A 19877-nucleotide genomic window follows, 5' to 3' on the forward strand; every position below is an offset into this window, starting at 1 on the left:
ATTGCTGTTGAAAACTTATGCCATGCCGTTGGCCTCTTTGTGTAAGTCAGCATATTCTCGACGTAACCTAGACCGGAAAGAGCTGTGACGTAAACGACTCAAAGAAAAGCTGCGATTTGACTGGAACAATCTCTGGCCACCATCAACATCTCTGCCGGCCATCAGGCCACTTGGCAGGATGCCATACACCTGTTGGGTGTTCTTGTTGAGGCAACCTGTCAGCAAAGCCAGAAGGCAGAGAACTTGGCCATTAGTTGTGTGGGACAGTCATGGCGCAGCTCAGATGCTAACAGGGGTGACATGGCTGCCTCCAAACTTCACCTGCACCCGAGCGAGTCTACCCACGTACACCTCCTCGACCTGTCCCGAAGTCTGCATCTGTGGAAGTGCGCCTGTCATCAATGCGCATCCCGGATAGGTCTCCTCAGTTCCAGAGGAGGTACTGTACTTTGTGCGAGAAACCAGGGCACATCGTGAATGAGTGTCGCAGACGACTCAACCTGTGCTTACACTGTGGCTTGGCTAACCACCATGTCGCGCAGTGTGGGCAACAGGTCACCCGTCCAGAAGTCAGCTATCGCTCGCAGCTCTGGGAAGGAAACCCCTTCCGTCCAGACTCCTCCTAGGTGGAGGGAAATACATGTGAATGCTACTCCTGCCCTCAGTGTACATCCAACAAACATTGATAGAAGGTCGTGGCCTTCTTTGGTTATTGATGGTGTTCCATCCGCAAAGAAGGTACTAAAGATTTAACTGATGCTAGAACCCCAGGACTTCTGCTACGCTACCTGCGGAAATAGTAGTAAACATAAGAAGTTTTCTCGTTGCACAGGTCTCAATAGAGAATATTATTTTGAAAAAGAAAAGCGGGAATTATGGGACTTTGGACTCGCATGGGTAAGCGAGGGAAAATTTAGTCGTGTTAGATGCCTTTTTAAAATAATGTGGTTGACATGTTGACATTGTTTACTCCATTTTGGCAAACAATGTAGGTGGCATGTTGACATTCTGTTTACTGTAGTCCTTAAGGGCAGACAATGTTTGCATCCGGAGATGTACCGATATGCAAAGCCCATAGACAAGAGAGCATATAACTAAGATGTGCCAACTGTGACAACCTCATCAAAGGTTACTTTGTCTTACCCTTAGAAAGAGTGTCTTTTGTGTTACTTAATTTTCAGTAACTATTATTTTTTTTCAAATTAGTAAACATGACTTTTATCTATTTACCTTTTCTCATTTTGAAATAAAATCAAGGGATGGTGCCCAGTGACCCATTCTTTCCTGATTGTTTCCCTTTTGCCCACATCTGGGGGCATTCCACCATATTTTCTATGTAGTGCGAAGTTAGTGTGTGGTCGACATTCTGACACTAAATAGTCTGAGTGCTACTCCCGGCCACAGTCTGCAAATTACTAATTGCCGTCTAGCTCCAAGAAGCTATGCTCTGAAGAACAGGATTTAGGCAAGGACGAATCGAGCACACACTTGGGGAAGCACCCGCAAGGACGCCTTTCCCAGGGATGAGATAGCCGCCTGATACCTCCTAGTGGGGAAGGGTGTCTTTACCACGAACGGGAAGGATGCCCGACACATGGAGGTGGACCTTCCCGTCAACGAGCTTAAGCTCAAGTTGAAGGTCGGCATCGAGCGATGCCTGAGAAACGTACCCTGCGTTAGTTTCAGGGATAACCCCAAAAGTATCCCCCAACTGGTAGCCCTGAAGGGAACCAGTCTGCAACTCCTCTCGTTCTTACGCCAGAGCTGCGAGAAAGAAAGTGAACAAAAAGCAGAAAGAGCTGCAGCTAACGGCACGAGAACTCTATCGGTGCATTACCTCCAGAGCCTCGGAGGGGAACACAGTGGTTAACCCGTGGGGAGACTGTGTGCGCTGCTACTATGCCTCCAATTGTATTACTCTAGGAAGCCATTCCTTAAACAGGGAGACCCGAATGCCTGAAAGAAGGCAGAAGTTGCCGCAGGTGGCAACGAGAGATACTCTCCCGGTGGAGGGCACCGCTGCTTCACTAAAAGCTATAGTATCCACACCTAAGGGAAGTCCATGGTCAATTAATCAAGTCAAAGGCCAGTTTATTAAGGTTAACGAGAGAGACACGGAACGTCTACTTTCTACCGAGCCAAAATAAAGTGATGTACACTGTAATATTACCAGTATGGGCGTGACAGGGGTAGCTGGTCTGCCCCACCCTGCTGACTAGCAGTGGGTAGTTACACCTCGTTACAATTCTTATGGCTGATATCAGCTGCTTTTAAAATACATTGCCACTATAAAGAGCAAAAGGGTTTGTATGGTTGTAGGACATAATGCCGACGGACATAATACCGACGGACATAATGTCGACGGACATAATGTCGATGGACAAAATGTCGACGGACAAAATGTAAACATTTGTTAGAGTAGGACAAAATGTCGATGGACGTAATGTCAACAAGCATTATAATAATAATGATAATAATGATAATAATAATAATAATAATAAACATAATACTACTACAGTGTACTACTACTACTACTACTACTACTAATAATAATAATAATAATAACTTTTTTTATGCTAACAAATGCGTTCAAACAATTCTAGCTTGGTAGTTATCACATTAGATAACTTTTGTTGTTTACATATTTGCCAAAACTCAGTTGTTGTTTACTTATTTTTCCAACACCGGTAATTGTCTCGTTTTGCTTTGCAAACAATTTAATGACCCGAACTAATGTATTCTAAACGATAAAAGACTTTTCAAATTCTCAACGAAGAAAGATTTTTCAAATTTTATTATTTCTCCAAGATCTGCAGTATAGTGAAACCGTTTTTTCGGCCTGCCCATAGCTATAATAGAGATAACAAAAACTAACAAAGGCGGCAAAAAACATCTTTACGAAGGCTATGCTTATGTTGTCGATAAGAGAAAGGAAGATAGGAACTTGTGTCGATATGAAAAACGTGGATATTGTGGTGGACGAATAACAACTTCTAACGATACTGTGCTTTCTTTTGCAAGCCATTCTCACCAGCCGGATAGTCTTAGATGTGATGTTTTAAAAATCCAAAACAACATAAAAGACATGGCCAGCGTTACAGAAGATATTCCCTGAAATATAATTCACAACGCTACAGCAAACATTTCACTAGATGTGTGCGGGGCTTTGCCAAAGAAGGAGTCATTTGTGCGCACAATTAGGTGACAACACAGTGTAAATGAACATGAAGATTTGACGACAACTACAAGAGGAGAAGCTTTTTTGTTACACGATAGTGAGGACATCAGCATTTACTCAACGTCTAACAATCTAAGAATGTTAGAAACCTATTCAACATGGCTTTGCGATGGGACGTTTGATTGGTTAACAAACTAAAAAAAGAACAAGCAAATACAGAAATGTTGTTAGCGCAACTAACCAATGGGAGAGGGATTGGAAGGCAGAACATAAAATATGTTAGAATCAACGAAAGATTGAAGAACCTGGTCACAAACTTTCATCCCGATCAAGGGAAACAATTTTTAAGAGCAGTTGCAAATAATTTGTAACACTTTTTAGAACTATGTTGTTATTAAAAGATTAATTTTGTGTTCAATATCTGTTGTACCACTATTCAGAATTAAATTTTTTTGCTCACTATTTTTTTGTATATAGTTGTCTATAGGGCAGGAACAATTATGAAATAAAGTACAGTACAGTAGTAACTCGGTTTAGGAGTAACTTGTGAATACGAGTCTACAAACTCAACTTGGTTTATGAGAATTGTTTCGATCTGTGAGCAAAGATTTCAAACTGTATGGGCATGTTTTGTGGATAAACACTGAGGAGACTAAAATGAAAGCAGTCAAATGGTGCCCATACACCATCCATGCAGTGTTCACCTTCTTCTTACTCCATGTTCATGACGTTTGAAAGTAAGGGCAAAAATAATCGTCTCTAAAAAGGCTCCTTATAAAAATTGAATGAGTAAAAAAAAAAAAGGATAAATCAAATGATTCAGTAAGTGATAGTGAAGGTCATTCTCATCTCCCACCAACCAAAGGTACGGAAGTGTGAGTTAATTTGTCAGCTATTTCTACTTTTCATTGTGATTTCTAATCTTTTACTTATTTCTGACGATAGGGGTTATAAATTGTTGATAATTTACATTACGAAACCTTTAAATCTGATGACATATGTTTATTTATGTGAATTTTCTTTATTTTTTATGGGAAAACTCGTAAACCAAGATACTGTAAGACTGCATTGCTTTAAACTGAAGTTTTGTACACAATTCACCTGAAGAATTTTTCATCATTCTTGACATTTCTCGAATTGAGTCTATGCAAGATCTTTTTTTTGTCATTCTTAGTGTTGAATCTAGACCTTCATACTTAGTTCCCATAGCCTTCAGTCTTGATTCAGATGACAGACAAATGAAGCCGCAAGATTTCATACAGTCATCCACACTCAATAACGACTTCTCGCTTTAAAGCTACGACTGGAAGGCCCCAATATAGCAAAGCCAGAGGACAAAATGAGATCTAACCATTTTCCACCAACAACTTCAACTCTGATGAAACATCCAAGCTGGTGTGCTTTCTCATTTATGGCCCTAAAAACATACAGATACTAAACCTCTAACTTCCACAAAACGCTTAATTTTCATCAAACGTATATTTCAAGACGAAGGTCTAAGAGAAGGTAAGAGCCAACTAAAGTTAAGGTCCCCGTGTGACCAGGTAATCAAGGACCTCACTTAATATGACAAATTCGTAGATAATTTGTATTTTTCCTAACCATACAAACCATAGCTATTTACACATTTGCCTGCCAGCCCTGTCCCCCAAGTCAAGTCCTACCTCTAAGTGAAGTGAGACATTTCACTGGTGTGTTGGGGGGGGGTAGCAAACTACCCCTTACCTACCCCCTGCTAAATAGCGGGGGGTAGTTAACCCTCGTTAAAAATCTAATGGCTCTTCATTTCAGCTACGCCGAAAGTAATACCCTATGTAAATAGCTAAGGTTTGTATGGTTAGGAAAAATACAATTTATCTCCGAATTTGTCATTTGTTCCGTAACCGAAATACAAACCACGCTATTTACATAGGGTGACTTACCCCTTAGGAAGGGCGGAAAGTCCCCAACCTTACTGGCTTTGGCTTTACCCGGGGACCCGAAAACCGAGTGAGCAGCACTTTGAGAAAGGGGGTCCCTGCACCTCGCACTTTTCGTTGCTTGCTACGAATGTGCGGCCTACATAAGTCTGTGTGTGGAGGAAGTTGTGACTCGTCCTAGGAAGTTGACCTGGAGTTCTTTAGATAGAAATCTAGGCTAGGACGTTCCCCATACCACCTCGTCAGGGTATGGGGGATGCAAACAGTGTTACAGCTAATACTAGGAGCACAAGGGAGCATGGTTTACCTGCAGAGATTGAGGTCAGCTATGCAGAGACCAGGATGCTGCTTTCCCCAAGGGAGGGGAGAATGAAGAAAGAAGTAAGGGCCAGACATACTCTTTCAATCACGCAGACTAAAACCGGGTAACAATGCCCCCAACCTTCTGCTACCTGTCCATCAAGGAGCCTGAGGTTAGACCAGCTGTTGTGCAGCCACCACAGGGCCAATAGAGAAGGTATCGAGGGTCCTGTGGGTCACGTCCTGCAGGTAGTGGGCTGAGAAGGTCGTTTGGCGCTTCCAGACCCCAGCTTGCAAGACCTGCGTCACAGAGAAATTTCTCTTGAAGGCCAGGGACGTAGCGATGCCCCTGACATCGTGCGCTCTAGGGCGACGTGACGGAGGAGGGTCAGGATTCAAGGCGTGCTGAATAACCTTCCGAATCCAGGCCGAGATGGTGTTCTTGGTGACCCTCCTCTTCGTCCTTCCTGTGCTTACGAATAACGCTTGCACATGAGGACGGACTGCAGCTGTTCTTTTCAAGTAACGCCTCAGACTCCTCACTGGGCACAGTAACAGATGGTCAGGGTCACTTGTTACAGAACGAAGACTCGTTACCCCGAAGGAGTCGAACCTAGGGTCCGACACCCCAGGGTTTTGAGTCTTGGCAACAAACTCAGGGACAAACCTGAACGTTACCTCCCCCCATCCCCTTGAATGGGCGACGTCGTAAGAAAGACCATGAAGTTCACTGACTCGCTTGGCCGAGGCCAGAGCGAGCAGGAAAGCCATCTTCCAAGACAGGTGGCGATCAGACGCCTGGCGTAATGGTTCAAACGGAGCTCTCTTCAGAGCCCTGAGGACCTGAACCACGTTCCAAGGAGGAGGTCTTACTTCTGACTGAGGGCAGGTAAGCTCATAGCTGCGTATGAGTAGGGAAAGTTCTAACGAAGAGGAAATGTCCACCCCTTTCAGCCTAAAAGCCAGGCTCAAGGCTGAGCGATAGCCTTTCACAGCCGGAACCGATAGGCGCATTTCTTCCCGCAAATACACAAGGAACTCCGCTATTGCTGGAATAGTGGTATCGAGTGGAGAGATACCCCTCCCACGACACCAACCACAGAAGACTTTCCACTTAGCCTGGTAGACTCCGATAGAGGACTCGCGCAGGTGGCGAGACATCCTGTCCGCAACCTGTTGCGAAAATCCTCTCTCTGAAAGGAGAAGCTGGATAGTCTCCAGGAGTGAAGCCGAAGCGACGCTACGGCTTTGCGGAAGATGTTGCAGTGTGGTTGTCTGAGTAGCTCGTGTTGTGGGGGGAGTTCTCTCGGAAGCTCCGGGAACCATTCCGCGTGATGCCATAGCAGAGCTACTAGTCATGGAGAGATTGACCGATAGTCTGGTCTTGTTGAGCACCCTCCTCATCAGACAGAATGGTGGGAAGGCGTAAACGTCGATGTTGTCCCACCTCTGCTGAAAAGCATCTTGCCAGAGAGCCTTGGGGTCCGGGACTGGAGAGCAGTACAGAGGCAGCTTGAATTTCAAGGCTGTCGCGAACAGATCTACTGTCGGGGAACCCCACAAAGTCAGGACTTTGTTGGCTATCTGAGGATCCAAAGACCACTCGGTACTCACTATCTGCGTCGCTCTGCTCAGCCTGTCGGCGAGCACATTCCTCTTGCCAGGAATGAAGTGAGCCGAAAGTGTTATCGAGTGGATTTCGGACCATCTCAGAATCTCTACTGCTAGATGGGATAGCTGTTGAGAAAAGGTACCTCCCTGCTTGTTGATATAAGCCACTACCGTGGTGTTGTCGCTCATCACCACTACGGAGTGGCCCGCCAGGGTCCGTTGGAACTGTTGAAGAGCCAGATGCACGGCCTTCATTTCTAGCAGGTTGATGTGGAGGTACTTTTCTGATTCTGACCAGAGGCCTGAGATCCTTTGGTTCAGAATGTGGGCCCCCCACCCTACTTTTGACGCGTCCGAAAACAGGGTCAAATCCGGGGGGGAGGACGAGAAGATCAACTCCCTTTCGAAGATTCACGTCGTTCAGCCACCACTGAAGGTCCGTCAGTTCCGTGGATTCTATAGGAACCAGAAAGTCCGGAGAATCAGAGCCTTGATTCCACCGGGACTTTAACCGCCATTGCAGGGATCTTATCCTGAGGCGGCCGATCGGGACTAGACGTGCCAAGGAGGAAAGGTGGCCTAGTAGACGTAACCATGAATGAGCTGGAAGCTCTTCCCGCCTGAGGAAAGGTTCTGCGACCCTCCTCAGCCTTGCTATCCTGTCGTCTGATGGAAAGGCTTTGTGGAGATCGGTGTCTAATATCATGCCTAGATATACCAGTCATTGCATCGGAAGCAGAGAGGACTTCTCGAAATTTACCATGATCCCTAGATCTTGGCAAACCTCCAGAAGCCTGTCCCGGTGTCGAAGAAGGGTGGACTCCGAGTCTGCCAGGATCAGCCAATCGTCCAGATAACGGAGGAGACGTATACCATTCCTGTGCGCCCAAGACGAAATCAGTGTGAACACTCTGGTGAACACCTGAGGTGCTGTGGAGAGACCGAAACACAGCACCTTGAACTGGTAGATCTTGCTGTCTAGGCTGAATCTCAAGTACTTCCTGGAAGACGGATGGATTGGGATCTGGAGTACGCGTCCTTCAGATCCAGTGTGCACATGAAGTCTTGTGGTCTCACTGCAAGTCTGACCGTGTCTGCTGTCTCCATGATGAACGAAGTTTGTTTGACGAACTTGTTCAGGGATGAGAGATCGATGACTGGTCTCCAGCCTCCAGACGCCTTCTTTACAAGAAAGAGTCGACTGAAGAAGCCTGGGGAGCCGTCGTCGACCTCCTGGAGAGCATCCTTCTTGAGCATGGTCTCGACTTCTGCCCGAAGGGCTAACCCCTTTGCCGATCCCATGGCATAGGAGTTCAGCGGCACTGGATTCGCTGTCAGGGGAGGTGGAGATGTCGTGAATGGGACGCGATAACCTTGGCCGATCACAGAGACCGTCCAAGAATCGGCCCCAAGTTGCTGCCACCTGTGCACGCAACTTTTCAGGCATCCCCCCACAGATACCCACGCGGGGGGATTGCCGATCCTAGCGCTTGCGGCCAAGGCCGCTGCCCCTAGGATTCTTTCCTCCCCTAGAGGACTTGCCGCGCCTTCGTTCCTTGGTTTGAAAGGGCTGCGGCTTAGACACCGCTGTCTTAGCTGCCGGAGCCTGCTTCAGTGTCTTGCGAGGCTGCTGTTGCTGTTGAGGTGCCGGAGGCTTGTAGGGGCGAGATGTAAGGGCCCTCTGGAGGAGAGAATCTTGATTCGACCTCCTCCACCTCTCAGCTGTTCATTCTATCTCCTTGGGCTCAAGCAGATCCCTCCCAGTGACGGAGGAGTGCCTGAGCCTGCAGACGTCCACGGCGGGGACCTTCGGATGGAACCTCTCGGTAATTGCGTCGCGACGCTTAAGGATCGAGTTAGCCCACAGGTTAGCAACCTGGTGAGCGAGGAACTCGATCGAACGCGTGCCCGAGAGGAGGAAGGTCTCCAAAGCCTTCCTATTGCTCTCCTTGGACAGATCCTCAGAGCGCAATAGGATGCCCAGAGATCCCAGCCAAACGTTCAGCCACGAAGTTGCCTGCATGGCACTCTTCGCGACCTTCTCAAGGTTCAGGATCTCCGACGCCGAGAACGTCACCTGCCGGGCGAGAGCTTCCCAGGAGGAGTTCCCCTGGTCAGCTCTTCCACGGAATGGTGGAGCGGAAGGGCCATACTGGACTCCCCCATGATCTCAAAGTACCTCCTCTGATGTACTCGAGGAGGCGGGAGGAGTTTGAACCCGGCAGAAGAACGACCGGAGGAGGCGAGCTCGGAGAGCTGGGCTTCGACCCTGTCCCTGGCCCCTTTCACCCCTTTGGACCAAGGCAAAGCTGCGCTGGACTTAGGGGGTTTCTGGGTGCCGTAGACTTCGTCTAGCACCGTGTCCTTGCCCTCACGAGGGGCAGTCTCCGGGTCCTTAAACTCGTTGAGTTGCCCCATCAAGCCTAGGACCTGCCAGAAAGCGTGTTCTGACTCGAACTGGTCTCCTCCTTGCGGACTGGCAGCTAAGTCTCCGGTCCCCAAAGGCTCATCTTGGGGAGACACGTGGACGTCCTCCCGGGCTCTGGTTGGCTCTGGACGGATCCTGGATGACGATTTAGAAATCGTCTTGGAGTCCTTGGGCTCCCTCCCAGGAGGAATACAGGACTCCAGCAAAGAGGTCTGGATGGGAGCTTCCTCGCGAGAATTTTCTCTCCTAAGAGGAGGGGTTCCTCCCATTGGTGCCGTGGGGGACAACCCTGCCTCGCTGGACTCTCCTGAGGACGGAAAAACCTCGTCCACGGGAGAAGGAGAAACTGTACGCGAAGGAGAAGGAGCCTTCCTGACCGACCTCCTGGGAGCCAACTTCTCCCGAGAAGTCACTATGAAGTCCACTCCTCTCCTTCTCTTCAGCGGGGATGAGTCTGCCGTTGGTTTAAGTCCCAAATCAACGAGGGCAGGCTTCACAGCCTGAACCACTGCGTTCATTATGTGACGGAACCAAGGCTGACGGGTAACTGACGCCGTGTCAGTTATCCCTGCTGGAGGGAAGGGGATCTCCTGACCCTTCGGAGTGGATGCCACGGGGCCTGCCTGAAAAGAAGAAGAAAAAGAATGTTGCATGGACCTCTCCGTAGATTCTTCCTGGTCCTGATCCTGGTAGGTAATCCTACGCTTGCGCGGTGGCGATCCAGAGGCCAATCTGGAAGTCCGCGTCCCTATCAGTTGGCCGCGTTGATGATCCCTGCGAGAATGGGGATCGCGGCGGTGCTCGCGCGAAAAAGCATTCAAGGGATCGCGCGCGGGCGATTTCCGAAGCGCGGGCGCATTGCCGCGTGTAGAAGAATGCACGTGGGCGCGTGTAGAAGAATGCGCGTGGGTGCGTGTAGAAGAATGCGCGTGGGCGCGTTCGCGCGCGGGCGAGATGGCGCGTGGGCGCGCAGGCGAAGGGACGCGTTGGAGAGGGAACACATTGGCGCGCACATGAAGGTGCGCGTGGTCGCGTAGGTGAAGGGGTGCGCTGAAAACTAGGCGACCGCTGGCAGCGCATAGGAGAATGACGATGTTCGGGCGAGAAAAGTCGCGAGCGACTTGGCGAGCGTTTGCCAGGCGGAGAGCGCTGGAGCGTTGGCGAATGCTGGCGCGTTGGCGAGCGATGTCGCTTGTACTCCGGAGAACGACGGCGCGTACCACGGACAGGCGATTTATCGCGCGGGCGAGTCGGAGACCTGGGGCGATCAGTCTTAAGAGGGCGTTGGCGCTCAGGAGAGCGTTTGCGCATAGGCGAGTGATCGCGTAGGCGTGCAGGTGATTGTTGACGCGTAGTAAGGTTACTGCGCACATCTGAAGAGATGGAGGGAGACGAACGCGCAGCCGAACGCTTGCGAACAGGAGCTCTAGATGAGCGCTCTGGAGAGCGCGTGCGCTGTTGCGCCGGAGCAGAAGGGCGAGGCGACGGGATGGAACCCTTGCCTAAGTCCAGATCTGGCGATCGTGGACGCGGTGGTGATCGTTGGCGCGCTGAGCGCGCATCAGGAACAGGCTGAGTAGTAGCGCAGCTGCGCACAGGAGAACGAGGGCGCTCAGGAGAACGTAGGTGCGCCTTGCGCACATCAGGATCATGAGGGCGCTGTTTCACAGGAGACCTGCGAGAAGGAGAGCGCTGGCGAGCAGGTGATCGCTGCCGAGCAGGAGAGCGCTGGCGAGTTAAGTCCGAAGACTGTAACTCTGGAGAGCGCTTGTGCGCTACTGCACGCGAACGCACAGGTGGGCGCGCAAGGGAACCCTGACGCGCAAGGGACTTACCCACACCATGAGTAGAGTCCCTTTTCCCCGAAGGGATCGGTGCCTGTTGGATAACAGGGTGAGAAGGCGCCCAAAGCTAATCTGCAGCCAGGAACGGAGAAGGCAGGTCGGAAGGTCTGGCAGGCGTAGGAGATCGCGAACGATCTGCGGAGAGGTCAAGGGACGCTACTGCGACGGTCTGCTTCTGACGGGGGGGCTCCTCCTCAGGGGAAGGATCAGGAGAGGACGAACCAAAGAGGCGCCTCCTAACTTCCTTATAGGGAGAAGGAAGTCCTCTGCTGCGGAGAGGCCGACAGGCCTTACGGCGAATACGACCTCGAAGAAGGGCGTCCAAGTCATCAGTCCTCCGAAGAGGAGTCTCTGTCAGCGCGCTCTCCCGACGGGGAGACCCGCCCGCAGGAGAGACCGTGGGACTCCCCTCCCCCCTCGAAGGATGTTCGGAGGGGGACGGAGAGCCTTCAGCAACGTCCGCAACAGGCGCAGCATCAAGGGTTTGACCAGACCCGTCGGAAGGCTCTGCCAAGACAGTGTCGACAATATCCGAAGGGAATATCTCCGGTATTACCGGCGACTGTTTGACCGCAGCCCCCAACTGGATCAGGCCAAACAGGGCTTCCTTGGAGGGCGAGCCCTTAAGCCCCAAGGAAGCCCAAAGCTGGAACAAATCAACATTAGACACAGTTTGGTCATATTCATTAAAATCCAAAATATCCTCCCCCGGAGGAGAAGAGGGAGCTGCCACGCTAAGGGAGGCAACGCCCTCTCCCGCACCCCAAGGTCGGGAAACACCTCTAGGGCCTGCGCTACCACTCGGCAGTCTCCCACGAGAGACCGATTGAGTGGGAGCTTCGGAGGAGGTTAGGGCGGCGGAAGAGGAGTCCTTGGAGCCTTCCTTCTTCAAGGTTGCCCCTGAAGGAGAACGGTCTCTCTTGGACTTTTTCTTACGCCGATGGCCGAACTTCTCCCACTGGGAGGCAGACCACTCCCTACACTCACTGCAAGTATTCTCCCTCTCACACCGTTGACCTCGGCACTGCGGGCAAAGGGTGTGAGGATCGGTGTCCTCCGCTGACATGAAGGTCCCACAAGGGCGGCCAGCGAGTCCAGGGCACTTGCACATAGCGATGATAACGGTCGAGGCCAACTTCCAAAACACACAGAATCTAGAAAAAGCAAAAAACAAATTAAGGCTGTCAACAACGAGGACGAAGACAGAAACGTCTGTACATTGTCCGAGCCAAAAGTGAAGTGAGACAACTCACCAGTGTGTGGGGGGGGGAGGGGTAGCAAGCTACCCCTTCCCTACCCCTGCAAACTAGCGTGGGGGTAGTTAACCCTCGTTAAAAATCTAATGGCTCGTCATTTCAGCTACGCCGAAAGTAATACCCTATGTAAATAGCGTGGTTTGTATTTCGGTTACGGAACAATGGAAAATAAAGAAAATGAAAAATTTCAAAACAATATGACAGCAACGGTATATTATTTCCAAGCCAAATCCAAACCAATTCAGAGAAGTCTTTCTGTAATTATGGACGATTTCTCGCAAACGTTGTACCGATGACAAAGATATACTTCGTAAGAAAGTTTCCTTCAAAGTAAATATAAGATGACTCACCCTCTTCACAGTAACTTTCTCTAAAGGCGAAGCCAACGTATGAACATTGCGGACGGCTTTTTCCAACTCTGGCAAACCGATACGTTTTCAAATGTCCCCCGTCTTAACTTCGGCGGCGCCTTCCCTGGTCGAGAAGCGGACGCTTCTAGGTGCTGCCCCCATTCTGGATATGAGATAAATAGAAAATGGAACAAGCATAAATGAGACTTGTATATTTTGACATTGAAATAAAGCTTTAATATTTAACTCCAACACATATGAATGTGCTCAACTGACAAACTTCATAAGGTATAATAAGCTGTTTGTTAGTTAAATGTTTAAACATTTTCAGTTGCAAAAGTCAACAAATAGTCCCGTTTCATATTGCAAATGTCATCTTGCTAGCTGCGTTAAATTATATAATGATGTTTTATTAAAGTGTTTCATTATGAACAATGGATAGGATTTCAGTTGGATTTGTGGTGGCATCTCTGAAGGTTGAGGACCAACTCAGTTTTCAATTCTACATGCTACCAATATCCGTATTTCCCATCAAGTAACAGCCACAATGGTAACACATCCTTACAAAAATGCAAAAGAAACTGACAATCACCTCTTCTTCTTACTCAACTTCCCCAATGTCATGAATGAGGTTGCTGTGCGCTCTCTCGTCCTCGTTCTCCTGTTCGTCGTCGCTCCCGGCCAGGTCCTCCTCTGGCAAATCCGCCAGGCCGGTGATGAAGAGACTGGCATCCTCTTCCTCCTTTTTCCTGCCAAGAAAATGGTAAAATTATAAGCTGTCAGGGCTATGGAGGCCATTCAACATAAAAAAAAGAGTGGAAGGAAACCGGGGAGTCAAATCTAACATGTTAAGCAATGAGAAGGAAAAGAGGTAACTATTATCATTATTATTATTAGCTGAGCTACAACACTACTATGAGATTCAGGGCCTTTGTAACACGGTTTTTTGGACTTTGCTCCTTATCAATTCATCGGATGTAGCTGAAAGTTGACATATGTATATTTTACAACCACACACAAATTTTGTCAGCATTATCAATAACCTAAACCCGATAGTTTTAATTTTTATGGAGTAAAAATGATCTAGCCGACGCCATGGCCAGTGATAACGAGCCAAGAGTCGAAAACATTCATTACGTAAGCAATGTAAACACCTTTTGACAAAATTTTGCCCCGCCCATCCACCAGACACCCATTCACCTTGTTCCATCGGCTCTGGAACCCATAACAGTCAAGAATGGCTAGCAGGATTTGGAATTGCCCCCGTGGTTGCAAAACTGCATTTGCCTTAGGACTTGCAACTTTATACAGTCAAGAGAAAGCCCGCGGCCATATTTACTATAGCCTGAATAGGTAATCATTCAGTTTCTAGTTAAAATCCAATATTTATGGTCTGATTTGTATTTAGCGTAACATGATTATAATACTTGTAATGTCATTCAGACTTTTGAACATTTCCATTAACTATTCACTATGCCACCAAAGAGAGAGAGAGAGAGAGAGAGAGAGAGAGAGAGAGAGAGAGAGAGAGAGAGAGAGAGATTGTATGTAAACAGTCTTTATATAACTATTTTTGTTAAAATAAGAATTTTGTGCTAAACTCTCCATCAGACCAACGGATCATCCGATATATATATTTTTTTCTTATTCTTAGGCCGTACGACCGTGTTGGCTATGTTTTGGGCATGACTGCATTTTGTAAATAAATCATGAATAGTTTTAGGAGTTTTATTTGTACATCTAATGGGAATTTATAGAAGTAAAGTGAACATAATTCATTTACCCTTTAAAATAATTACTACATGTAGCAAAACAAATAATAGTAAAGATGATAATGCAATGAAGGAATAATACCATACTTTATCTTTAGTTTCAACATCGGCAATAACATTCCCAGTTGCCATAATTTGTCAGCTTAATGAAATAACCTATCATCTAATGTTAAACTTCATTTCTGAGGAGGCCATGGCTTATTGCACAGTGAAAAAACATGACAAAGACTTTATGAATGGCGGAACGATACATAAATGTGGGTGGGGTATCTGTGCTAGCATAGTAATACTACTGTAGCAGTAGTGCCGCAACAGTAGTATACATGAATTAAACGTTTAGGCCAACTGCTGGGATCCTTGAGGATCATTTAGCACTTCTGACAACTACTCGAGAAATTAGTTTTTATAGCCAGAATTTAAATTTGCTGATCCAACAATGCCCATGATAGCCTTCAGTGTTATCCTGAATTATAACGAGGCCAAAGTGGGTGGAGCCTCATAAAGTCATCATTCTGACGATGATTATTGGTGAAGGTTTAAAGCTGAAATACGGTACCGGCTATTTTTTTTTTCAGTAAATAGGTAGGTAGGTAGATAGACAATAAATAAGAATTGCTTGACATTGGATATAGCAGTTATCAAATCCAGCTTGTCTACTACGTTTTTGAAAATTACCAACTATTCCCTACACCTTGTCAATCTGATTGTGACCTATAAAGTAGACTATAATTTCTTAGGAAACTTATTTTGGGAGTTAGACTAATAATCAAAGTGTTTTTGTATTTATTAACATATTTTGTTGGTTTGTTCATTATGACAATTATCAGTGGAGAGGTTTCAGAGTTCATAAAGGTGTACTGCTTTGCTTTTATTTAAACTTTTGTGTCATTGTTGGCAGAGGTATAGCCTTCGTTACGTAGAGCCAATCATCGATCGAGAAAGAGGGAAGGAAGGCCGTCATAAGTTACGTAACGAATGCGTTCGAAACCTTTTCTCTGAATAAGTTGGCCCGTCTTCAAAAAAACGTCACTTTTACATTATAAGTACCAATTTTATTCAACCTACGTAATGCAGAATATAGTCAAAATTTATGTGTAGATATAATGTGCACTCTGAAGAAGCCTTACATTCATGAAATTCATAGATAAAAAATTATTGCGAAAAAACCGTGTTACAGAGGCCCTGAATCTCATAGTAGATAGAAAAGCAGAATGCTATAAGCCCTATAAAGGCTCCAACAGGTAAAATTAGCCCCGTGAGGAAAGGAAATAAGGAAATGGATAAATTACAAGAGAAATAATGAACAATTAAAATACCTTTAAGAACAGTAACAACATCAAAATAGAACTTTCATAAACTATAAAAAGGGATTTATGTCAGCCTGTTCAACACCAAAACATTGGCTGCAAGTATGACAAATTCGAAGATAATTTGTATTTTTCCTAACCATACAAACCTTAGCTATTTACAAAGGGTTACCTTTTAGCGTAGCTGAAATGGCGAGCCATTAGAATTTAACGAGGGTGTATTACCCCCGCGCTAGTTAGCGGGGGGGTAGGGGAGTGGTAGCTAGCTACCCCTCCTCCCCCTCACACACAGGTGAATACTCACTTTCACTTAGAGGTATGACTTGTCTTGGGGGACAGGGCTGGCGGGCAAATATGTGTAAATAGCTAAGGTTTGTATGGTTAGGAAAAATACAAATTATCTTCGAATTTGTCATTTGTTCAGTAACCGAAATACAATCCACGCTATTTACAAAGGGTGACTTACCCCTTATGAAGGGTGGAAAGTCCCCAGCCATACTGGCTTTGGCTTTACCCGGGGACTCAGAATCTGAGTGAGTCGCACTCGAGAAAAGGAGTCCCTGCACCTCACAAGTTCCTTGCTCCGCAAGGAACCATGTGGCCTACGTAAGCTTGTGTGTGAAGGAAGAAGTGTGACCCGTCCTAGGCAGTTGACCTGGAGTTCCAGAAGGAACTCTGGGTTAGGAGGTTCCCAATACCACCTCGTCAGGGTATGGGGGACGCGACAGTATTGACTCAATACTCGGAACACAAGGAAGCATGGTTTACCTGCAGAGGTTCGAGGTCAGCTATGCAGAGACCAGGATGCTGCTTCCCCGTAGAGGGGATGATGAAGAAAGAAGTAAGGGCCAGACATACTTCTTTCGTTCATGCAGACTAAAACCTGATAACAATCCCCTCAACCTTCTGCTACCTGTCCAAATGAGCCTGAGGTTAAGGTTAGACCAGCTGTTGTGTAGCCACCAAAGAGCGATAGAAAACGTATCGAGACTCCTGTGGGTCACGCCCTGCAGGAAGCGGGCTGCGAAGGTCATTAGACGCTTCCAGACTCCAGCTTGTAGCACCTGCGTCACAGAGTAGTATTACTCGAAGGCGAGGGACGTTGCGATGTATCCAACATCGTGCTGTAGGGCGACGTGACGGGGGAGGGTCTGGAGACAGGTCGAGATGAATGTCCTTGAGTCCGGGCTGAAGAGGTATACTGTACTGGTGACTCTCCCCCCATGTCCTCCTTGTGCTCCCAAATCGGCTGCAACTGAGGACAAACTGCAGCTGTTCCCAAAGCTAACCTCTCGATTCCTTTACTGGCAAGAAAGAGAAGGTCTTGGGACATCAGATACAGAATGGAAACTCTAAATCTTGAATGAATCGGACCGAAGGGCCGGGACCCCCAGATTCTGAGTCTAGCCAACAACTCAGGAGCGAGCCTGAATGTTGCCTTCCCCTCTTCCTTAGAAAGGGGGGAGTCGTAAGAGACCAAGAAGATTGCTTACACACTGGCCGTGGCCAGAGTGAGCAGGAGACCCAAGGCGGAATACAATCCGAGGCCTGTCGTAAAGGGTCTTGAGAAGATCTCTTAAAGGACTAAAAGTCCGAGCCATGCTCCAAGTTGGAGGTCTTCCTCCGACTAGGGCAGGGACGATCGTAGCTTCGCATGAGCGAGGATAGATCCAGCGGGCAGGAAAAAGTTATTCCTTTAAGCCTGAAGGTCAGGGAAAGGCTGAGCGACAGGCTTCATTGCCGAGAGCGGAAAGGAGTTTTCTCCCGCCGAAAGGCAATAAGACCGTTATTGCTGGAGAAGAGGCCTCAAGGGAAGAGGTATATCTCCCATGGCACCAACCACCTTAGACTCTTCACTTTGCCTGGGAGACCCCTGTGGATGACTATCGCAGATGACGCGACCTCCGTACCGCGACTGTAGCGGGTTGTCTCTTCTTGAGGAGGAAGCGTAGTGTCTCCAGGCATGAAGCCGAAGCGACGCCCCGGTTCGGGAGAGATGTCGCAGTGTGGTTGCTTGAGTAGTCTGCGCCGTGGGAGAAGCTCTCCCGGGAGTTCCATCAGGGGAAGCAGAGGGTCCAGAAACCGTTCTGCGCATAGTCCCAGTGGAGCTCTCCCATTGAAAGGTTGACAGACAACCTGGTCTTGTTGAGACCCATTGTCCACAGACAAAAAGGAGGGAAGACGCAGGCATCGAAGTTGTCCCACCATCACCGGAATGCATCTTGCCAGAGTCTCGGGGTCTGAGACTGGGGGGAAGAATAGCGGAAGCTTGAGGTTCCAAGCTGTCGCGATCAGGTCCCCCAGACCAGCACTTGCTGGTTACCCAAGGTCAAAGACGGTAACCGGACAGTTTGATACCGGACATTTCGATACCGGACATTTTGATACCGGACATTTCGCTACTGGACATTTTGTGACTAGGATTTTTCGTTACCGGTCATTTCGATACCACTATATATATATATATATATATATATGTGTGTGTACGCGAATATATTGGAGTTTATTTTAAGTGACATACTGTTCTTGCAAGTGGTTGTTTAAATGATTGCCATACTGTTTTTGTAATTAGTTGTTTAAATAATTGCCATGAAGTTCTTGTATTTGGTTGTTTAAATAATTGCCACAATGTCTTGTAATTGGTTGTCTAAATATTCTTTTTAACTACATAAACATTGATCGGAACCTGAAAATATATGTATATATCACTCTGTCTACTACTAATGCTTGGCTATCAATTACGGCTGCTGCATTTGCGGATACATATATGTATTTTTTTATTGTATCACCGATGCCTCGTCTAATTGCTTCAACTAAAAATGGAATGAAATTAGTGGATGATGTAAACTATATATATAACAAACTCAAAACTAGTAAGAATGGTTCCAAGCAATATTGGCAGTGCGAAGATAGGTTGTGTAAAGCCCGTGTACACACCTATGTTGGTGATGGTGACAACAAAATCGTTAAGAGTGTAGGCGAGCATAATCACAGTGCTACAGCAGTAAGAGTGGCACATCATCAAATGAAAATAATGTCAGAATCTACACAAGATACTCCTCGGACTATAATATGCAAAGAAACCCAAAGTATGAATGTATGTGCTATTTCAGAATTACCTTCAGTATCATCATTGAGTCGTAGTATCAGACGTTGGAGACAAGTAGAAGATGATGTACCGCCTATACCTCAGGAACGGCATGGTTATTTAATTCCTGATCAGTATTGTTACCTTGATAATTGTTTGAAGTGGCTACAGTTTGACAGTGGTGAACATGATACTGAAAGAATTTTGATATTTTCAACTGACTCTGAAATTAGTGACATCAAAAGAGTTAAAAATTGGGCAGTAGATGGAACATTTAAGTGTAGCCCAATTATTTATTATCAACTGTACACTTTACATATTCAAGACAACGACATTAGTGTTCCGAGAATGTTCACCTTGCTGCCAAATAAGACACAAGATACTTACAATATACTATTTAGTACTATAAAAGAACTTTTGCATAATGTCGAACCAGCCACTGTGATGATGGATTTTGAAAGTGGCCATCAATAGTTTATTAGATATATTTCCTAGTTCAGATGTTACCTGTTGCCTATTTCACCTCTCACAAGTTGTAACAATAGGTTTTAAACAGCAATATCACCAAGATGATGATTTTAGTTTAAAAGTGAGATGTTTATCCGCACTTGCTTTCCTTCCCATTGACGATGCTATTGATGGCTTCGAGGAATTAACTGATGACGACGATTTTCCCCAAGAGTTTGTTTCATATTTTGAAACATATTATATTGGAGGAGTGAGAGGTCGTGGCCAACGAAGGCGAAGAGTCGAGCCAGTCTTCCCTATTCGTTTATGGAATGTTCATGAACGCACTGAAAATGGTATGCCACGCACCAATAACT

General features: G+C 46.9%; 1 protein-coding gene and 1 long non-coding RNA gene across 4 annotated transcripts in view; one reads left to right on the plus strand and one right to left on the minus strand.

Annotated features, from left to right (window-relative positions):
- The window catches only part of LOC137638267 (uncharacterized), an 82222-nt gene extending 68591 nt beyond the window's left edge, over positions 1-13631 (minus strand). For 2 of the 3 annotated variants that reach the window (XR_011043976.1, XR_011043974.1), the window contains exons 1-2: positions 13479-13631; positions 12887-13049 (exon numbers count right to left, since the gene is read on the minus strand). This is a non-coding gene — a long non-coding RNA (uncharacterized lncRNA). The remainder of the gene's footprint in view (positions 1-12886; positions 13050-13478) is intronic. The other variant, XR_011043975.1, reaches the window with a different exon arrangement.
- A 5125-nt stretch (positions 13632-18756) lies between these two features.
- On the plus strand, positions 18757-19527 carry pre-mod(mdg4)-N. Its single transcript, XM_068363559.1, has one exon. It carries the CDS (start codon positions 18757-18759, stop codon positions 19525-19527), a length of 771 nt encoding a protein of 256 aa, XP_068219660.1.
- The last annotated feature ends 350 nt before the right edge of the window (positions 19528-19877 follow it).

This window comes from Palaemon carinicauda, chromosome 3 (genome assembly GCF_036898095.1).
Source record: "Palaemon carinicauda isolate YSFRI2023 chromosome 3, ASM3689809v2, whole genome shotgun sequence".
NCBI classification, from domain to species: Eukaryota; Metazoa; Arthropoda; class Malacostraca; order Decapoda; family Palaemonidae; genus Palaemon; species Palaemon carinicauda.